We start from the raw sequence: 19,984 nt of genomic DNA on the forward strand, positions 1-19,984 counted from the left end.
CAGAGTCGGATTCCTAACTGAATGTGGAGATGTGTTGCAGCCGACCTCTGCACAGATTTCAAAACCACACACAGATAAACCTCAGTCGCTCCACATGTGCACAGCGATTATTAACAGAATCAGTAATTTCTTCATTAACCAGCTGTCACACGAGAGGCTCTCAGGGCCGGTCGGGTCCCAGCCACACTATCTGCTCCGTGATACCATGAAACAGCTTTTGCTTTATGAGGCCAAGAAACACACAATCATTTCCACACTAAATGTCAGACAGGACACTCTGTGTACATTCCTGGCTGCAGAAGTCCAGTGCCTGGTTTATACTCTACAAGTCTAAACCAATTTGATGCACTAACGACGCACAGGTACTGACTGAACACTGCAGAGAATTATAAAGGGACTTGAGTACAACCAGTTCAAAAAATAAAATGTTCTGGACCACAATTTTTTTATTGTTTTGCTCCTGCTTGATTAAAATTAAAAATTAAAAACTGAAAACATCTTAATTTTATGTAATGGAAATCAATCCTTTTTGGAGCCTGAGAACAAAATACCTTCTCCAGGAAATCGAGGAGAGAATTAAATAGGTCATCTAGTGCAACATCGTGAATAGTTTACATGCTTATGTTCCCATATCATTAATCATATTTTGTTTAACTTCAATGAAATAATAAAACTCACAGTAAAGACTTTAAAAACCTTTCAGCAAAGCAGCTGTTTCAATGTTGCTGCAGGTTTTGAATAAGTGAGCTCACCTCACAAATCGTCCTCATACTCTGGTGCTTATTGGATTTCATGCAGGAGGAGAACTAAAATCCTCCCTGACAACAGGTTGTTTGATCTTTTGTGCATCACTTTCATGTTTTAAAGAAAGTGACTGCACTAATGTGCATGTGTGTATTCGCACCTTTACAGCCCACCTAACAAATACAGGGCTGTGATTTCAGTTTAGTCAGTGAACAGACTCACACCCACAGCTTGCAAAATAAAATCGCCGCCACTAAGAGAGAAGGCTCCTCACCGAGGCAGGTGCGGCCGTCCACATGCAGACGGGAGCCCGGGTGACATTCGCAGTAGTAGGAGCCCCTGGTGTTAACACATCTGTGCTGGCAGCCTCCATTGTGGACCTGGCATTCATCGATATCTGTAGGAAAGGAGGGAGAAAAGGGAAAGACAGAAGCAGGCAGAGGGGGGGGGGGGGAAGAGAGACGGGAGAGAAATTAGTGTAATTTGCCTAAATCCTCTCATTATGAGAAAAAACTTGGTCACGAGAAAGAGTCGAAGCCAAGCTGACAGAGGAATTTAACGCCGGCTTTAGGATGAAGTCGTCCTCCAAGAGGAAAGTGGATGATGGATGAGAAGGGAAAGTATTCTGCAAGTGCATTGCAGCTCAAACAAACAAATCCCCCATGTGGTAACAACTACTGAACATTTAAAACCAAATTTAAATTCCTGTGCTTCTCGTCAAAGTCCCCCGGGTGCAGCAAACATATGGAAACTTAAATGAGAGGATGCAAAACATACACATTCCTCTCAGCCGAGCACCGAGATTATAAACAAATAAAAGAACGGGGGTCCTTCATCTGGGAAAGTGGTGGCGACTGAAACATGACCGCCTCGCCGTGCGACCAGATTTCAAATTAAACAGCTTGTGTTCCTAAACACATCTTATTTTAGGGGTCAGAGACATAATAAATCGTTTGTGAGTGTCACAGTGGGCCCCCTGTGAGATCTAGGCTGATTGTTTGGACTTAAGCTAACAGGCCGCCATCTTCATCATCATCATCATCACACTCACGTCCCTTCCAAGCAGCGACAAGTTACCTGCTGGCTTCAGCATTTGTGAAACTGAGGAGTTTTATAGTGTAAATGTTGCTGACTGAGACGAGTGACATAATTCATTAAAGAGTGTGAATGGGCTCTGGCTGCTGTGTGAGGGTCTGTAAAAACAGCAAACACATCATAAAAGATCATTAGTCACCGCCAGGCCAAATGTCTGCTTGAGAAATGTGTTGTTCAGTACAGACCTGACTTCAGGCGGCTGTTAGAGCTGCAAACTATTTTAAGAATTCAGACAACTCCTATATCTTTAAATACCTCGAACCACATCTTAGAGCGCTGTCTCGTAAACATTAAACAGTCCAGTGCAAACAAGCCCCGTTAATAATTTCTCAAAACACAGTGGAAACCTCCTCCACAGAGTAAATAAACAGACTTTAACCCTCAGTGCTGTGAAAACAATGCACATAAACACATGTATACAGTTGAGTTTATATCTCCAAACACAGTTCAGTTTCTTCCCACACAAACAAAGACGTGTGGGCGGGGGGCAAGCTAGAAAGTTTAAAGATCATATATGATATTTGAAACATTAATATAGCCTCAAACAGCTATTGTGTATTTTGTGTGTTTTATATAGTATAGTAGTGGCGAGTGTAGAGAGTAAGTATTGTGTATAGTAAAGTCTATTAGGTGGTTTTCACCTTATTGTTTTGAACTGGAACATGTATATGGATAGGTGAGATAGCCTTGGCTGGGATGTGCTCAGATGGACCATCTGTATCCGAGCCTCCTCATGCACATTACATGTCACCACTTCACTGCACTTCATGTTCCCATGTTAACAACCTACACACAAGCAGTATCTAACCTGTAGTTCACCCATAAATCAGATCTTTACACAACCCAAAAACCTAATGGAGAAAAGCAGCGTGAAATCTCAGTGGTTAGAACATGAAACACTGATTCTACTGTTCCAAATAAAAAAGAATGGGATAATTTAAGGAGCAAAAATGTAGTATATGAGCAGTAGGGGATTAAAATCTATTTATGAAACTGTGAAACCTGCCCAAGACGGTTGAGTTATAGAAACATCCCTCTGCTGAACCCAGTTGCTCCCAATATCCTCTCACGACATCCTCTCCTACATTGTTTGGGGCAAACACGAGCTTCTAAACTTTCCTCTCCTTCGACTCGCTGCTGCCAAACTAGAGCTGCGCTTCGTCCAGGAAAGCTGGCAGGAGCCGTCCTCTCTTTCCATCCATGCTGCACACGCGCTTCCTTGGTTTTGGTTTCTGCTGAAACGTCTCCAGCCTTTTGCGGAGCTGCTGTTCCTGTGTCTGGTGCAGTGCTGAGTCGGTGAATCCTCTCCAGCCCAGTTTCTACATCCAGAATACGATCCTTTCTCAAGCTCAGAGCCAAAGCCTCAGCAGCCGCTGGCTTCTGCAGGAGTCACACTAAATCTCTGCCACCTACAGCTCGGTGTCATCTCCAAGGACAGGTTTGTGTTTGATGGGGTCTTATTGTGAGCACGAGATAAATTCACAAGTGATTTATCTCCAAGAACAACATCTAAATAAAGCAGCGGATCACAGGGGTGATGAGCAATACGACAGTCATAAATGTTAAACACAATTTACCATGTGCATTTATCCCAGAGCCCTGCAGATGTGCCAAACATGAGAAGAAATATTCAGTCATAATAATATTGACATAATCTGTGGAAAGAGAATCTGGTATCTCGCCCTGTTTGCGTTCGGATTACAAAGCGTCTCTCATGATTCATAGCTCATGTTTTCATGTGCTCTAATCTCTGTTGATGAAAGCGATCCTCCCCTGCTCTGATCAGAGAGCTCGTCATGTGGGCAGTGCCAGACAGCATGTACAGCAGACTCACTATCGGGGAAACTGATTAAACCAGTCTGGCTGAGCCGCAACACAAACAAACACTCTCACTGCTGAAATTCCTACTACTGCCACAGAAAAACTTCTAAATAAATAGAAGAAATATAAAATGTGCCCACGATTAAAAGCATCTTCAAACTTAATCTGCATTATACAGCCGTGAAACCGTCTCTTACCTGCCGCCGGGTAGCCCAGGTTGTAGCCCTGGTATCCATGGTAACAGTGTGGCCTATAGCAAATCCTCCTATAGTAACTTTGTGGATAGTTTGCAGCGGATGTCAGACAGGACATCGCTCCCAATGACGCCAGGAGGAAAATCCACCGTCCTGACGACAAAGCCATGGCTGGAGAACAAAGTCTCACAAAACCTCCAAAGTAATTTTTTTTACTTTTTTAAATCTACAGCAAAACTATTTTCATTGAGGATGTTAACTATGAACTGTTTAAGGTAGTAACCAGTTGTCCAGTAAAGACTCCTGCTCTGGTGTTACATGGTAACTTGGTTCTTATTCACTCTTTTCTCCCTCCCTCCATCTCTCTCTCTCTGTTTCACCCTCCCATCCAAAGCCAAATGTCCAGCACATTAAAGATCCTCCTCCCCCTCTTTTCTCTCTCCCCCTTGTCTCCACTCTCTCCGCTCACCCTGAGTCTCAACTCTCTCCCACACCAAAGGTACATCCAGTGCTCCACAAACAGTCAACTAAGATTGATATCTTCCCCTGAATAATTCATTGCATAACTCTGTTGTGGCACAGTGTGCACATTTGTGACTGCACATCCTTCAGGTGTTGGAGAACAAAGAAGGTAATGGGCTGTCTGCATTTTTCCTTTTGATATTGACATGTATTGAAAAATAAAACCTGCCACCAAAGGAATGCCATATTTGATCAGTGCCAGGAATCAAATACAGCATTTTTAATCCAAACATCTGAGAAAGGAATGAGCCTTGCAGTGAAATCGTCCATTCAGGAGCTGAGCTGTGTGCTCTCTCATCTGCTGCCAACACATACATCCAGACACAGCAGCAGGATGGCAGCGGCTCTCTGTGGAGCTTCCACGGCGCGAAGCATGTTCATGGTCACGATCACGTCCCTCATCCCAACACTAATGGCCCACAGAGACCTCTGCAGCAGGCGGTGACTACCAGCTCCACTTCTTCTCGGTGCTCCTCTTCAATTAAAGCCTCTGTAACGTACACCTGTACTGTCATGACATCAGGCCGCAACCATCTGAGGTAAAGGCAGGTTCAGCCAGGACCGGCAGGAACTGATCCAGATCCTCACTGTGACACGACATGCCGACAGATTCCCGCTCACATCGCACATCAAAATGCATATTTGTGCAGACGTGAGAATTGTGAGGACACAGATGCCATCCAGGTGAGGAGGGAAGCTCTGACAGACAATAGGCTCAGAGCCATAACTGTAGAATAACTCAGAGTTTAAACATAAATCCTGGAGAGACGTGATCAACAGGGAAATGTGTGTCTTTGAAACAAATAAAAAACCTTTACAGGAACCAAGGTGCTCTCAGGGTTTAACGAGAGCGTATTCTACCTGTTGGTTTTGGAAGAAGTTTCCTCAGCATTACGACGTGTGGCGAGAGCTGGCAGACCATCACTCCCACCTTCACGGCCGTGTTGGTCTGAGCTGAAAAGTTAATTTGGCATGACGGCTAAATGTTGATGGTGCTATATACTGCGCTCGGCTAGACAGCACTCCACGTTGGCCTCCTCTACACTGATCTGAGACATTTGTATCAACGCTGCTCGTTCACACCAAAGCAAGAATCCGAAAGCATAAAGCAAAAGTACACTTTGCTGGAATTTGAGATGGATCGTCCGTGTAGGAAACTCACCACAAGGGAAAGTGGGAAACTCTGAATTTTTTTTTCTACTGAACAAAGGTGTATTTGTTCATATCCTGGAGATGCCAGCACTGTTGCTATATTAACATCCCGCAGCAGATGTCTTTCATTGACAAAATATTACATGTTGCCAAGGACAGGAATCCCCCCCTAAATATGAATGTGGTTACGTGCGGTCCAGCTCTTCTCAATCATTTATTCTTCACATCTAACTGAATGGATGATGCCTCTCATCCGCACTAATATGGGCTTTGGTGCTGCGGCCGTCCCGGCGTCTGGCCGACAATGTGGAGAAGGAAAGCCGATCACTCTCTCCAGGCGCCGTACCACACAAGCAGCACAACATCCACAACATCCATCCAGCTTCTACTACCTCTCTCGCCAATTACAGACAATTAGGACTCTAATGCTGCGGGTTGCTGTTTTCCTCCCATACGCACCAGTGGCAGAGGGTGAGACAGCTATGAAAGCCAGCTGTGACAACGTTCCCATCAGCCCTCCTAATAACCATGACCTGGATCACATCTCTCGCTGGTTCCTCCAGCAGACAGACTGCAGGGCACTCCAGCATCTCTCCTGCGGGCTTGGCTGCAGCACAGAGGAATCATTATTCTGATTAAACCGACCGCTCACGAGAGAGACGGTAATCAGAAACATGGAACTGCGAAGGAGCAGAAAGGAACCTCATGGGAAAATGCCGGGCAGAAGCTCGGTTTTTGGTTTTGCTGCGGTTTGGAGATGCTCTGTGTCTTTACAGACTGGTAGCTCCACTTTCTTCTACAGTTACACGGGCAGAAAAAGCAGAGAGCATTTAATGGTCTTCAGAGTAGGAGTTAAAGAGATGTGGTGCTGTGGTTCGTTTGAGCTACAATGATCTGGTTCTGATGTTCACTGGGTGCAGGACCCACATTCACGGAGTCAAATGAATGAGTTCATGGGCAAATAAATACAGAATAAAAGACCAAGAGCGTTTCATCGGTCCAGTGAAAGTTAAGGACTTAAAGACCTTCAGAGTAAGTTGAGACTTAAAAGGCAAATTAAATGCCACAGATTCTGTCAAACAAAATAACATTTAAGGGTCATTGTTAAAGTAAGACAGGGCAAAGAAATATGGGATTATTTCAGCTGTTTTTCTTTGCCCTTGTGTGTTTGTTTGTCTGTTTGTGTAAAAACTACTGAAGTGACTTCCACGAAACACGGTGGGCAAATGGGACGTGGACAAAAAAGCACCAGATACATTTTCGTGAAGTTCCAGACAAAAGGGATCCAGAAATCGTTATTTTGTATCTTTCACTTCTTTCTCCAGCTTTCACAGCTTTCTCAGGGAATTATTGATGCATCTTGATGAAAAACATATTTAGGACTGATATCTGTGAATGCGTGACATTCGTTGCGGCTTGATTTCAAAGAAGTGTTGCAGAGGTATGCAGTCCGCTGAGTGTCATTCCAGTTTGACTTTCATTCAGGAAGATTTTGAGGGAATATTATCAGCAATGTGTATGTAATGATAAAATGAAAGAGAGACACAGCTGATGAACATCAGAAAAGCAGAAAAATTAATAACACCATTAAGCCAATGAACATATATCTGGTATCGTGCTATTGATTTTAAAAGTGTTCTCCATTGGTTTTGTACTTAAATTAATTTCGGAAACCTCACAGGACTTTAAAAGACTTTTAAAGGATTGGTTAAAATCCACATTTCCACATAAAGTAACTTGACATGGTCTTTCATGTCAAATCTGCTTTTTATCATCTCAAACATCCAGCTCCAGAGCAGCTGTTCCTCTCTCTGACTGACGCACAGACTCATGCACTGATGCTGTTTTATCCAACAGGCTTGACTATTGTAATGTGCTCCAGTCTGGCTCATCCAAAATCACATCATGTCCATTACAATTGAATCAGAACTCTGCAGCCCCAGGTGCTAACTTACACCAGAAGGAGAGAACACTTAACACTTATCTGAAAGCCCTCATGTTGTTTGCCTGTCAGCTTGAGAGTTTTTAAATTCTTTATCTGGTCTTTAAGAACATCCGACACATCTGATATGTTTCCAATCTATGATTCAGGATGATCCTCTCAGGTTTGCTGGCTCTGAGTCTTTTGGTTGTTATACAAAGCAGGACTTTTAGTATTTTTCCTTCAAGGCGTTGGAACAGCCTGAGGGTCTGAGACCCATTAACACACAGTCATACAGTGCTTGTGTGCTCTTCTATCACACACCATTCATACACCGTCAGCACAACCGTCAGGGGCAATTTGGGGTTCAGTATCTTTCCCACGAAACTTTGGGATGCAGCCTGGAGGAGTCAGGGATCGAACCACTGGCCCTCTTATCCCCCTTATGCACCTTTCCTTTCTTACAAGCACCAATCTCCTGTGAATTCTGCAGCATTTTGCATTACATGCACTCACCTGAACTAATAAAGTTTAACTGCAGGTTGCAACGTTAGACCATATATAAAAACTCATTTAGATTGAAATGAAAGAGATCAAAAGAAAATAAAGTGTCCCTTTGAAGTGATGAGGAGTTACTCACCTTTACATGTTTTACCATCTTCGCTCAGTATTTGTCCAGAAGGACACCGGCAGTAGAAGCTTCCTATGGTGTTACAGCACAGAGCCTCACAGCCTCCATTGGTCTCCTCACACTCGTTCACATCTGAGGGACAGAAACAAGGAGACGTTTTTAACTCTGCCGTTCAGATTTAAAAAGAAAAGTCAGACGTGTTTAAAATGCTCGATTTTGTGGTTGAAAACAGCAGCGGGCTTTGTTTTTGAGCAGCAACGTTTAAGAAAAAATAATTGATCTTCCTTTTCATGTCAGGCTGAATCTTTGAAGCTCAACATAGGAAAGTGTGGAAAATGTTCCAGTGCCTGGAAATTCATGGGATTCCCTTCAGGAAACTGTGTGTGCTGTTTCCATCCTTAAACCTGTCTCCTTGAGTCGCTACTTCAGTAGAGATGAGAGGGGGGAATTTATAGAATACCTCCAAACAGAATAAAAATATATTTGAAGTGGAAAGGAAGCACGCATCGGTACCGTGTTGTCCTTGCTGCCTCTAAACTCGAAACGTCCTCCAACATGAACTCTGCGTTTGTCAGTCACGCAGGACGGAGAAAACGCTTCCACAACAAGTCCCAGTTTTTTCCATTTCTCTTCCACCAGGCTAAACACAAGCTGCCAAATCTGTCATCGGCCCAACCAGATCAAATCTTTCCCCTCGGTTCCACAAACTGCACATAATGACTCGGGTCAGATACAGATGCTGACAGTTCAGCGCATATATCATAATTTGGGCGATTAAAATTGAGAATGAAAGGAACGATGTGTTGTTGAGTTTTCAGGTGCACATCGGCTCCGTCAACGTGAGATCTGGTTCCTGTGGGAGATTGTCAGGAGAGATTACGCTCACTACGGAGTTTTAAACTTGATGACACCGGGTTGTTTCATTTGAGATGCCAGTGGAATATTGGACTGAATACTGATGGAGAAAACTAGGAGGGAGCATTCCCTTGGCACTGACCAGCTTCTTCTCCATGTCTATAAATAGAAGAGAGGTACTGTACAACACGGTGTAGAGCACCAATGCAAAGAAAATCACTTTATACAACGTTTTCTTCCCCCCGCAGCAAATTTGCGATGCCAGCGTTTAACCAGCCAATTAAATGATTTCCCTCTCAGTTTACAACATCTGGAAATGTTCACACCACAAACACTGCACCGTGTCTAATGCCAAGATTTACGAACTGGATACAAGAAGTAAAGCTACCATAGAATAAAAGTTATAACCGCCACAAGAGAGGTTACGTTGTTGTCTGCGTTGTTCCTTTTTTAGCAGGACTGGAAAAAAACACCGGGACAGATTATCTCAAAACTTATGTTGAAAGGAAGTTAAGTTTTTTGTTTCACTTTCCTTTATATCATGAAATAGGGCGTTTTTCACAATTTTCATCAATCTTGATGATAAAAGTCACACATGTTTAGGGGACAAATATTAATGAGTTTCGATCCAAATAAAAATCTGGAATCTAGTGAATTTAAATGTGGTTTCTTAAGGGGGCTGTTTGGTTCAAGTTATACTTTGACATTTATCCCACCAATAGTGTGACTAAATAAACTGCAGCTACAGATCCAACCTGTGAGGCTCACTGACTTTTATCTGAAAGCTGCAACGCAAGAAAGCTCCAGACTGAAGGAGACGAGTGATGCTCAGTGAAGGGAGAGCGTCCTGGAGTCAAGGCCAGGGTTAAAGACCCGGAGGGATCCAGTAGTGAGCTCTGCAGCGTGAGTGTGTTTGTGTTGAGTGTGTGTGAGAGGATGTCTATCTCCCCCCCACCCCCCCTGAGGCCACACACCTGTGTGTCAGCCGTAGAAGAGGTCTGACCAGGGTCAGTGTCACGCTCATCACTCTCCAAGTCTTTCTGCCCAATGAGCGAGCAGGAATGTTGAACTGACGAGGGGTCAGGTGGAGAAAATGAAACAACAGTGGAGTCTGATGATGTCTACTTTGGATCGATGTTTTTTTATTTGATGGACTTGGAATTACAGAGCTTCTCAGTTTAGAGAATCACGTTCCGAGGGAAGAAAAAACTCATCTGTGAGAAGAAATTATCTTTGAATGACGCTTGTATTGTAACAGTATCTAAAATTATATTGTCTTTTCCAATGAGGACCATATTTCAAATCAATAAATAGTTCCACAACTTAGCCAAAAAAGAGATGAACCAGATTATTGATCATTTGTGGTTGGGACATGGAAAGATGACTTTATCCGTATCGTCATATCTCTATGCTAACAGCTTTTCACGCTAGTGTAAACACGGAGACATTCCCATCCATAAAAGTCATTCTCCCTGGATGTTAAACTCAATGACCTCCGAGGACGATGAAGCCTCAGGGGGAGGTTGGAGGTTACACCCTCTTCAGACTGCAGGGGGCAACGGTGAGATCAGTTTACCATACAGCCTCATCCATCCTGGTGTCCATCAGCAGGCTGAGACTCCAGAGGAGGATCAGACACAACTGAGGCAAGAAACAAGAGCCGGAGTCTCCTTAAAACATGGAGTCTTTTGAGATCAGGCCCGATCTGTCAACATCAGATCACCGAGGGTTCCTTGTCCTTGACCTGAGCCTGTGGGTGGTGGGTGGGGGTAGGGGCTTCACTTGTTGTTCAGAAAGAGATCAGATGGCTGAAACAAAGTAGTGTGTCTGCAGCCCAATTTATGCCCCAGGGTCAGAGTCAAAGGTCGAGGGCCAGAGCCGAACTCATGCAGGGAGAATCGCATGGGACCGTATCACCATGTGTCGGACATTCATATTCTATATTTGGGCAGAGGAGAATCTTCGTGGTAAATAAAGCATAAATTCCTCCTGAAGAATAAACACTTTGCAGAAATCAGATGATTCCTCAGTGAACTCCTACTGTCTCAACAGCCCTGCATCGTAAACCCTATTTTTATTATAAGTTCATGTCATCTGTTCATTCTTCTTTTGAATGATTGATTAAAGGATGAGTTCGACAGTGTGTGAACCACTTATTCACCTCATAGCCAAGAAGGAGATGAGAGGATTGATTCAACTGTCGTGTCTGATCAGTGTGAAGCTGCCAGCAGCAGGTTGCTTCAAACTGGTGAACTCCAGACGTGCTGAGTAAAGTGAGCAATTCCAAAACTCCTTTAGTCTTTTTGTGTATAAAACCTTAGGAAAAAGCAGCCATAATAAATTCCCAGAGCTCCCGATGACATCTTAAATTTACCTGTATTTTGGTGAACACTCCCAAACAAGAAGATATTTCGTTTTTTATGATGTTAAACAGAAACACAACAGAGTCTGACATTTGGGAGTCTGAGAGCAATAAATATCGGTCATGTTTGCTCCATAAATGACTCAAAACAACAGTATTTCAATCATTGTACGTAAGCTTTCTGTTTGGTGACTAACTGAACAGTATCAGAACTAGAAACTTACAGTATAAAGTGGATTTTGTTGACTGCCAGAGAGAAGCCGATTCATCCGGATCCCTTTGTGGAGGCAGCAGTTAGTGGTTTTGTGTTTTATTGCCGTTTATTCAGGATTTCATGCAGAGTTTTAAAGCGCGGGTGGGCCACACAGCCTGAAGCCAAGAGCACCTCTGCTTTCAAAATATATTTTCATGAAAACAACCGAAGGGGAACAAAGAGGATGAAGACGCCATCAAGCACTAACTAACCAAACATCACAGAGAGTTTGGATACGAGTTGCTTATGATTTCTTTTTGGGGGGTAAATCTTGAAGGTGTTTCTATCAGGGCCGGGCAATAGAACAATATCAACAATTGTTGCAATATAATTTTCATCTCTAGCCATAAAAAAGTCCAATATATACGATACAATGCTTCGGAATTGTGTGAGCACAGTGAGGAGGTATAAAACACACATTACCTCAGATCTGTTAAATGTTTTGCTGTTTATCAAGTGTTGGTTATTTTCTGCTTATTTGAAACCAGAAGCTTCACTTGTGATCCAAAACTAGGCTTTAAACTTAAATAAATAAAATCCTCATAATTATCGATATCAACTGACCTGCATTTTTTTTTTCTGCCCAGTTTCTAATACTTCTTTGCCTCCTGTACTGTCTGAACGCTGGAGTTTCTAAACATTGTTCAATGGAGTCAACAAATTCTCAGCCTCGATATCACGAGCCAGATTATTTTGCACTGTTATGTCTTCTCGTTCACTGATTTACAAAACAGAAACATGCCTGTAAAATGGGAAAAAATGTCCCGGCAGTGGACGCAGTGTTCCAACGTAATCAGGTTGAAGAACGAAAAATAAAAACGCTCCAGTGAAAGTGTTGATGATGTTTCTGCAAGTTCAGCTGCAGCAAAGCTCTGGGTTTACATTCCTCGGCTGTATTGTGTGACTTCCTGCGATAAGGATGACCGCCAGTGCTCCCACAGGAGGAGGAGGAGGAGGAGGAGGAAGAGAAGGACGTGTATGATGTTTCGGCAGACTACGAGGGGCTAAGACCCGGGCCAACGAAAACCACCAGACCTCTGATTGTATCTCAGGGGGGTCATGAGCCGGAAAATTGCAGCATTCAGCGAGGAATCAGGAGGAGGAGGAGGAAGTTGGAGATAGCGCTAACCTGTTTCCTTTTAGTGCCGTGATCTAAAAGCCTGCTGGTGTAATAATGTGCTTTGCCATTGCTCATTCTTGGTCGCATTCCCTACCGTCCCCACAGCTGCTTCCATTTACCAGGTGCTGTAACGACGGGGATTGGCCGGAGGCGCCATGAGAAGCGTTGGAGTCCGAGGTTTCATTGAGACGATGACTCAGGAGAGGATTTCTCGAACCTGTCCTCCACATGTGAGAACTGGTGAAACACAGTCAACATCTTGTCTGACTAACAAAGTCACCAGCTACGGACTGGAACTGACAATTTACTTCAAACTCCTTCAGAGGAAGCTCATCATCACCTTTGACCTCCAGTAAAAAAAAAACATGAACAAGCTTATTGTAGGGGACACGCTCGCTTTATTCTATGTGTCAGGCAGCGCTGCCTGACCTTCTGCCAGAGCGTGAAGTGAAATATGTTCACGGGAGCTTATGATGGTTTTTCGAAAAGTTATTTTATGGACTCTCTAACTCCTCGTGGGTTTTGCTGGATATTCAGTTCCTCGAGTCGAATCCCAAAGATACATTTAAAGTGTTTAATGCGGCGTTACCTCTGCAGGTTTGGGTCATTGTGTCTACATACGGTGAAAGTACTTCAGTTCTCAAGTTTCTCAAGTAATGCTGCTCGCGGCCGGATCTCTTACAGGTCGGCCGCAGGCAAACAGGAGCGAAGACCAGGACGACTCATCAGGTTTGTGCCAGGTGAAGTCAGGATGAGGCCATTACTTTTTCAAGATTAGTGAAATCTTTTTTATATAAAAAAGTGTACAACTCGATTGTTTGGATTTTCAAACATGGCTGACGAGAATGATACACAACTGATTCAGGCACTGGAAATCTTTAAAACTTTTTTTTTATTCCTTATCTTTCACGTTTCCCCTAACTTCGGACCAAAGGAGGCAGATGAAGGCCTAAAACTTCACTGTATTATACTTTTCAACTTTTGCTTATGTTTTGGCCGTGTCTCAGGAGAAGTTGGGGCATCCACTGACCAGAATGTCAGCAGTGCAATCCCAGTCACCCCAGTCCGCTTGCCGAAGTGTCCTTGGGCAAGACAGTGAACCCATATCGCCCCTGACTGGCTGAGCTGGCAATGTATGAGTGATGTATGATAGAGAAAGTGCTGCAAATAGATAGACTGTATGAATGAAATGTTAAAACTATACTGTAAAGCTCTCTGAGTCGTCATGTCAGGAACAGATTTTGTTCTATATAATTTGCTGTCTTTGATTTTAAATGACATTGCCTTTGATGCTTTGAATATTTGTTTTTATTCGTCCTCTTCCTGAAGCACTGTGTAGCGGCTGTTTTGAAAGGTCCTGTACAAATAAAATGATCATTTATGAGCTCAAGCTCAACAGTGCCCCCTGCTGCATTAACAACAGCCCAGCTGTTCACATGTATGTTTATGAAGTTGACGTGCTCTCATTAATCATGAAACTAAAACACAGCTGCCATCATATCGTGATTCAGAGTGTTAAAAAGAGCACACTTAACTTGTCAAAGTGGCCTTTATATTAACACAGCCTCACTGCCCTGACTCACATCAGAATGCTAATTAAGCTGTATAAAGAGTCCAATAATCCCCCCCCAGCCTTGTTATTGTGGCCAGTGTGGCAGCTGAGTTGTTGTTAAGTGACGCTATCATTCGGACGTGGTGTGGCTCCTTCCTGGAACCAGAGAGGCTAAGAAAAAGACCAACCTTTTAATGACAAAGGACGAACCACACTAGGTCCTCTGGGATTTGTCTCCACTGAGGTTTAAGACGTCTGCACCTCAATTTACTAACCTCCAATGTTTCCATGAGGTCATTAACAATCTGTCTCCTCTAGGGCATTACAGTAAAGGCATTAAAACACTGCTTCCTTTTCCCTTTTTTAAAATATTGTAATTACACAGAAACCGCACATCAGTGGTGAGCCAGAAATACCCAACACACTCTTATCACTCCACAGACACTCTTCTGGTAAAGATAACAAAAAACACTGTGAAGGAAAAGTAGGAACCAACTTTTGATAATAAACAAACATTTAAATAATTTCTGATCCTAAATGTGATTAAGTTGATGGTTCCAACTTTAAAGAGATTATTTCCTTTCAAATTGTTTCATTTTGATAAAGGGATTATTTCAGGGTTTTGGATTGTTGGTATCAAAACTATATTTTATAGTTTTTATTATTTGGTGACGAGGGCCAGTGTTGATAAAAAGCATAATTTAAACGTTATGCTCTGCCTCCTACATCCTCCACCCAGACGCCACCCCCCCCCCCCCCTGAATGTTCTGGACATTTTCCTATTGTTGTGAACGTGTCTGACCAAGACGTTCTCCTGCTGCGTTCAGTGAAATACAAACTAAAGATAATGTTCCAGAAAAGTTTTCCAGTTTTCCAGAGTTAGTGGATGAAAACAGCTCAAACAATCAAAATTTTTGTTAGTTAGTTTAAGCCCTCGTCTTTTACAGATCTTAAAAACGTATTATTGATACAATGCAGAAATACAGAAGGAGTAGAGATGATATGTCTGGAGGTGTTTAATTTCTTGACAGGTGTGTCAAACAGTTGAATTTAGCCATGGTGATTTATTTTCTCCCTGTTTTATATTTCTCATGTGAAAACACAGTCTCAGTTTCCTGCTTATCTGCTTATTTATACAGTTGCATTTTGTTGTTATTCAACTCGTCTTCCTAAGGCGAGTGTTGACAAAAAACCACAGACGAGCAGCAGAATGTTGTGCTGAGAGAAACGCTCACTGACTCTGAGGGGTACAAATATCAATCACGCGACTCTGTAGTCGCTGCGCAGCTTATTAACCTGACAACTGAGCCTTAACTCATATTATTCCTGCATATTTGGCAACAAGGGAGTTGAGTGTGCAACATCAAAGGCACTACAATCCACTGTTTGAGTTTGTTTTGTGAGCGTTCTGCTCTTCTGAGCCCTAAAGACCTCTAATTCCTGTTTTTGATGATCCATTTCACTGCGCTGCAAGTTAAGCTTATGAGTGTGTGTGTGCATACATGTGCAGAGTGACTGTCTGAGCACCGTGCAAGAACTCATGTATGTTTATATGCTGTGGTAAACCCCATTCTAAGGGGCCAGCTGCCTCTCATTCATGGATGCTTTCATTTTTTCCTCACCACAGAATCACTAGGACGACCATAACTCCTTCATCCCCAGAGACGCAGCTCGTGCGCCCGGCAGGAACCACCTCAAACTGAAAATCTACGTCTGACGGAGACACAAGTCTTGTCCTTTCAGAAGGTTTAAGAAGACATCACTCATTTTTACTCTCAGTATTAGTTACAGGTTGTTGCCCCAACAAAGGAGGTCAGCTGTATGAAGCTATGCATGTTTGCAGAATAAAGTTTTATGACTTCCATAACTGAACATGAACATGAGGAACAAATACCTGGTGGACCTCGCGGCGGCTGCCCTCTGACCCTTAGCGTGTCCTCTATCTGTGCTCTACATGTCTGGACCTGTCTTTGACCCAGAAGCCTCGAGTGCCTGGGACAACACATGGAGGCCAACAGGAATCCAAAAATTACTTGTTGTGGTTTCTAGCCTGTCTCCCTCTCAATCACGTGTGACATATGCCGCGGTGGTATGCACAGGGCCTTAGCAGACGAAAACTTGCCGGGAGCCATTTTGCTACGGGGCCAAAAGGTGGCAGAGACATGACAGATCCTCATGCTTGTGGTTTACGGAGGGAATACACAGAGGCTGTGATTCACATGCTCCAATGTGACAGTACATGGATTTACAGTTGTTCAGAGAAAGTTGAAAGGTACAGCTGTCAAATGCTAAACTGCCCCCAGTGAATTTCAAGTGTAACGGGCAAAAACACTCGCTCAGGCTGCAACACCAGCCTGATATCTTCCTCCACCAAGGGGGCTACGTTTAAATGTAAGATGTTCCATGAAACGTGATGGAAGGATGTGGTATTGGTCAGGGAAGAACCATTTAAATTCTGATGTTGATCAGGGGGCAGATCAAAGTTAAAAAGCTAGTAGCTAGCACCAATGTGTAGCTGAGGAACATAACATGGCCTGTGCTGTCAGGTTCGTTTTAGTTTAAAGGGACTTCAGCTTCTGGTTTCATTTTCTCTAAAATTGCGAGATAGCATAAGCCTTGGTAGTACCCTACTAGTTTAATATGGTGATGTAATGCTGTACTATGTATGATCACATTAATAGACTTTTTAATAATAATAACTATAAAATAATGTTGGATAAAGTATATAAAACTTTTCTACCACTCTGCACAACAAAGAGGCATATATATGTGATTTTATTATATATAGATATTATCCATGTATAAATATTTTAATAATGAGCTGGGTTTAGATTGGTTTCTTGAGCAGTATATTTGTTGCTGTTCAGATTCGTTGGGATCTCCCTCAAAGGGCAGAGCTGTTTCTGCTGATCTCTGACTGAAATACGAGAGCAATATGTCTACAGGCAGAAAGCCAGCGCAGCAGTGTGAGATGACAACCGGATAAACCACAGTAGTGAGACTCGAACTACAGTCTAATTTCCAGAAAAACAACCTTTGACACGAGAAAGTCGACTGAACCCGTCTCATGGCTTTTACATGTCGATAAGCATCTGCTTTTCACGCCTCACAAGACATCAGTAAGACTCCGGCTGTGCACTGGAACAGAAAGTCCACACATTATACGCGGAGGTGATAATGTGGTAGATGGAGGGAAAAACAGAGATTAGAAGTGAAGCGTTTGGCTCCATGGATTATACAAGGAGCTGATAAGGAGGAACAAAGGCAGCAAAGGCAGATTAAGTCAAATTAGAGAAAGATGTGAAACTTCCCCTGATCTGAAAGGTAGCAGAGATAAGGAGAATCCAGGTCCCACCGACAAATCAAGAGATCAGTCCACACTGATTATTCCTCTAATTGTATTTTGCAAACTCTTGTCACTGCCAATTTGCACAAACTTGATGCCCTCGCCCCCAGCGTGACCAGGAGGGACCTTTCATCAGGAATGCTGTAAAGAGCCTAATGAGACGGGTGGGAGCCCAGTCCCAGCGCAATTACAGGAGATTAGGGTGCTGTGCAGGATGCATGGGCAGGTAGGTGGGCGAGGATGTACACCACCCTCCGACTGCAACGCACTCCCTCTCATTAGAGATGCCTTTCCTGACTTCACACACACAGAGCTGCTCTCAGGAGGCGACAGAGGGAGAGGAAGGACTGACTGACTTTATCCTTCAAGGGTTACCAGGCAATGGCTTTTTTTGATTTTCCATTAATTTTGATTGTCCCTCACCCTTGCTGTATTTTTCACAAATCAATTAATCAAGAACAAGAGACAAGTTGTAATAAAATACACAAATATTTGAAGTGAGAATTTGCAACTTTTCTCCATTTTCATTGTTACACTATTTAACGTTATAACTAATCAAAGAAACGATGGGCATTTCTAACTGCTTTGATTTTTGTTGCTTTGATGTCTATTATTCTGATGATCTAAATTATCAAAAATAAACGAATGTGGCAAATAATCATTATTTACAGACTTTAACGAGATCCCTACTGTTTAGTTTCAAAGAGCAAAGCATGGAGTAAAAAGCAAAAGGAATGTACACAAATTTTGAAAAATGTATAGGAAGAATCAACGAGGAGTTCAGGACAATAGATCATAGAAATCATTAGCTTGGAGATTCTTGTTCTGCATGGCCTCTGGAAGTCACCCTACTCTGACTGATGACAACGCTCAAAGAAAGTCATTAAACCTTCATATGTCCAAAAAACAGGACACTTGATTCTTTGAAGGACCCTTTTAAACTCCAATTTACAGCCGATGGGAGAAATTGTGTTGTAAAGTGTTTTAAAAAATCTAAAGTAATGAAAAGCAAGTCAAAAAACACATGACCACCTGTTCCTGACACAGCGCTCTTCACAAGTATCTTTACCCTCAGTTTGCGTTTTTTAAAGGTCAACACCTAAGACGTCGTATTTCTCTTCAAATAAAAGTAAAAAAGCAGACTTCAACCTGTTCACAGCCTTTCTAGCCGCCTGTTAAACCCATCACACAGGGAAAGGGAAAAGCTGCAGTTATTTAAACTTCTTCTGCTCTTTCAAGACATTTACCATCACATTATCAGCCAGTGGACTTTTACAGCTTCATCTCTCCCACTTAGAAAAAATGCTCCTAAAAAGTATAACAACTAGATTTAGAGCAAATAAAGCAAATGTGGTGATCATTATATAACCTATTGCCCTAATGTCCAACACCTTTGACCTCTCAGGGGAGGATGGACTCGCCAGCCGTCTGTGACAAACTGCTGCAGCTGGAAAGCTCACAGCTTTACAATCACTCAGCTTTAAGATCTCACAGCTCTACATGTCTCTCATGCCTCACATGGAGCGGGAAGGTAATGAGGTGAATTATGAGCGAGTGTTAAAAGTCTTTCAACCCCCGCCGACACCTCCAAGGTCTTATGTACAACATGAGAAAACAGGAAAAATACAAATCTTCCTGGAATCTATATGATTAAGCGAAGCTGCCAAAGTAGATTTGCACTGATTGCAGCTAGTTTGTGATCTACTATTGAAATATAAAATGGATAAAACAACAGCACTATAGCTGTAACACTGTCGGTTTGAAAGTCTGGAGCAAGCTTCATGTCTTTATGACATTGTTTACATTTGATTCAGTTAGTTTTGGTTTGTATGACACATACATTTATCCTCTCATCCACACCTATAATTGACATTGATAAGTTTGTAGAGGGGCGCGTGTCTGACGTGAGGTGTGGTTTCAATTTGGATATTTTTTTACGCTTTCTTTTATTATAAAGTGCATCTTTCCATTTAAATTGAGAAAATGAATGAATCGGTTCACCTCCTTTAATTTCATTTCTCGTCGTTCAAACATATGTCACTGGTGACGAAGACTACAAGCAATCCTCTTCTTCATCATTTCTTGTTTAATGCTGTTTCAATTTCCTGCAATTCGTCCGAAACTCCAAACAATTCAAAAACTTTTTTTCACACTGCAAACAAATTTAACCTTGGTTTATGTTTGATCTGGAAGACCTCTATTTTTCCATTTTTTCTGGAGAATTGTCTTAGGAACCCTTGAACTGAAATGTCCGAGGGTTTGGACCCAACAAGATCAGAGTGAAACAGTCTCACATTCTCCTTATGTTGGAATCTCTTCCACTTCCTTGTCTTCCTGAAGGACAGACTTTATAACAATACACCTGAGAGCACATCTTCTTTCACTGATCCTTAGTAAAAGAAGGAATGACAAAATG

The 19,984-nt window shown here is 42.6% G+C and overlaps 1 protein-coding gene across 1 annotated transcript in view; it reads right to left on the reverse strand.

The window, feature by feature from the left end:
• Positions 1-19,984, reverse strand: part of megf6b (multiple EGF-like-domains 6b) — a 58,339-nt gene that overhangs the window by 17,357 nt on the left and 20,998 nt on the right. Inside the window, exons 5-6 of the mRNA XM_061069247.1 lie at positions 8,090-8,212; positions 1,019-1,141 (exon numbers count right to left, since the gene is read on the reverse strand). Of these exons, the coding sequence (XP_060925230.1) occupies positions 1,019-1,141; positions 8,090-8,212 (246 nt within the window). The remainder of the gene's footprint in view (positions 1-1,018; positions 1,142-8,089; positions 8,213-19,984) is intronic.

Source organism: Limanda limanda, chromosome 4 (assembly GCF_963576545.1).
Source record: "Limanda limanda chromosome 4, fLimLim1.1, whole genome shotgun sequence".
In the NCBI taxonomy this organism is placed as follows: Eukaryota; Metazoa; Chordata; class Actinopteri; order Pleuronectiformes; family Pleuronectidae; genus Limanda; species Limanda limanda.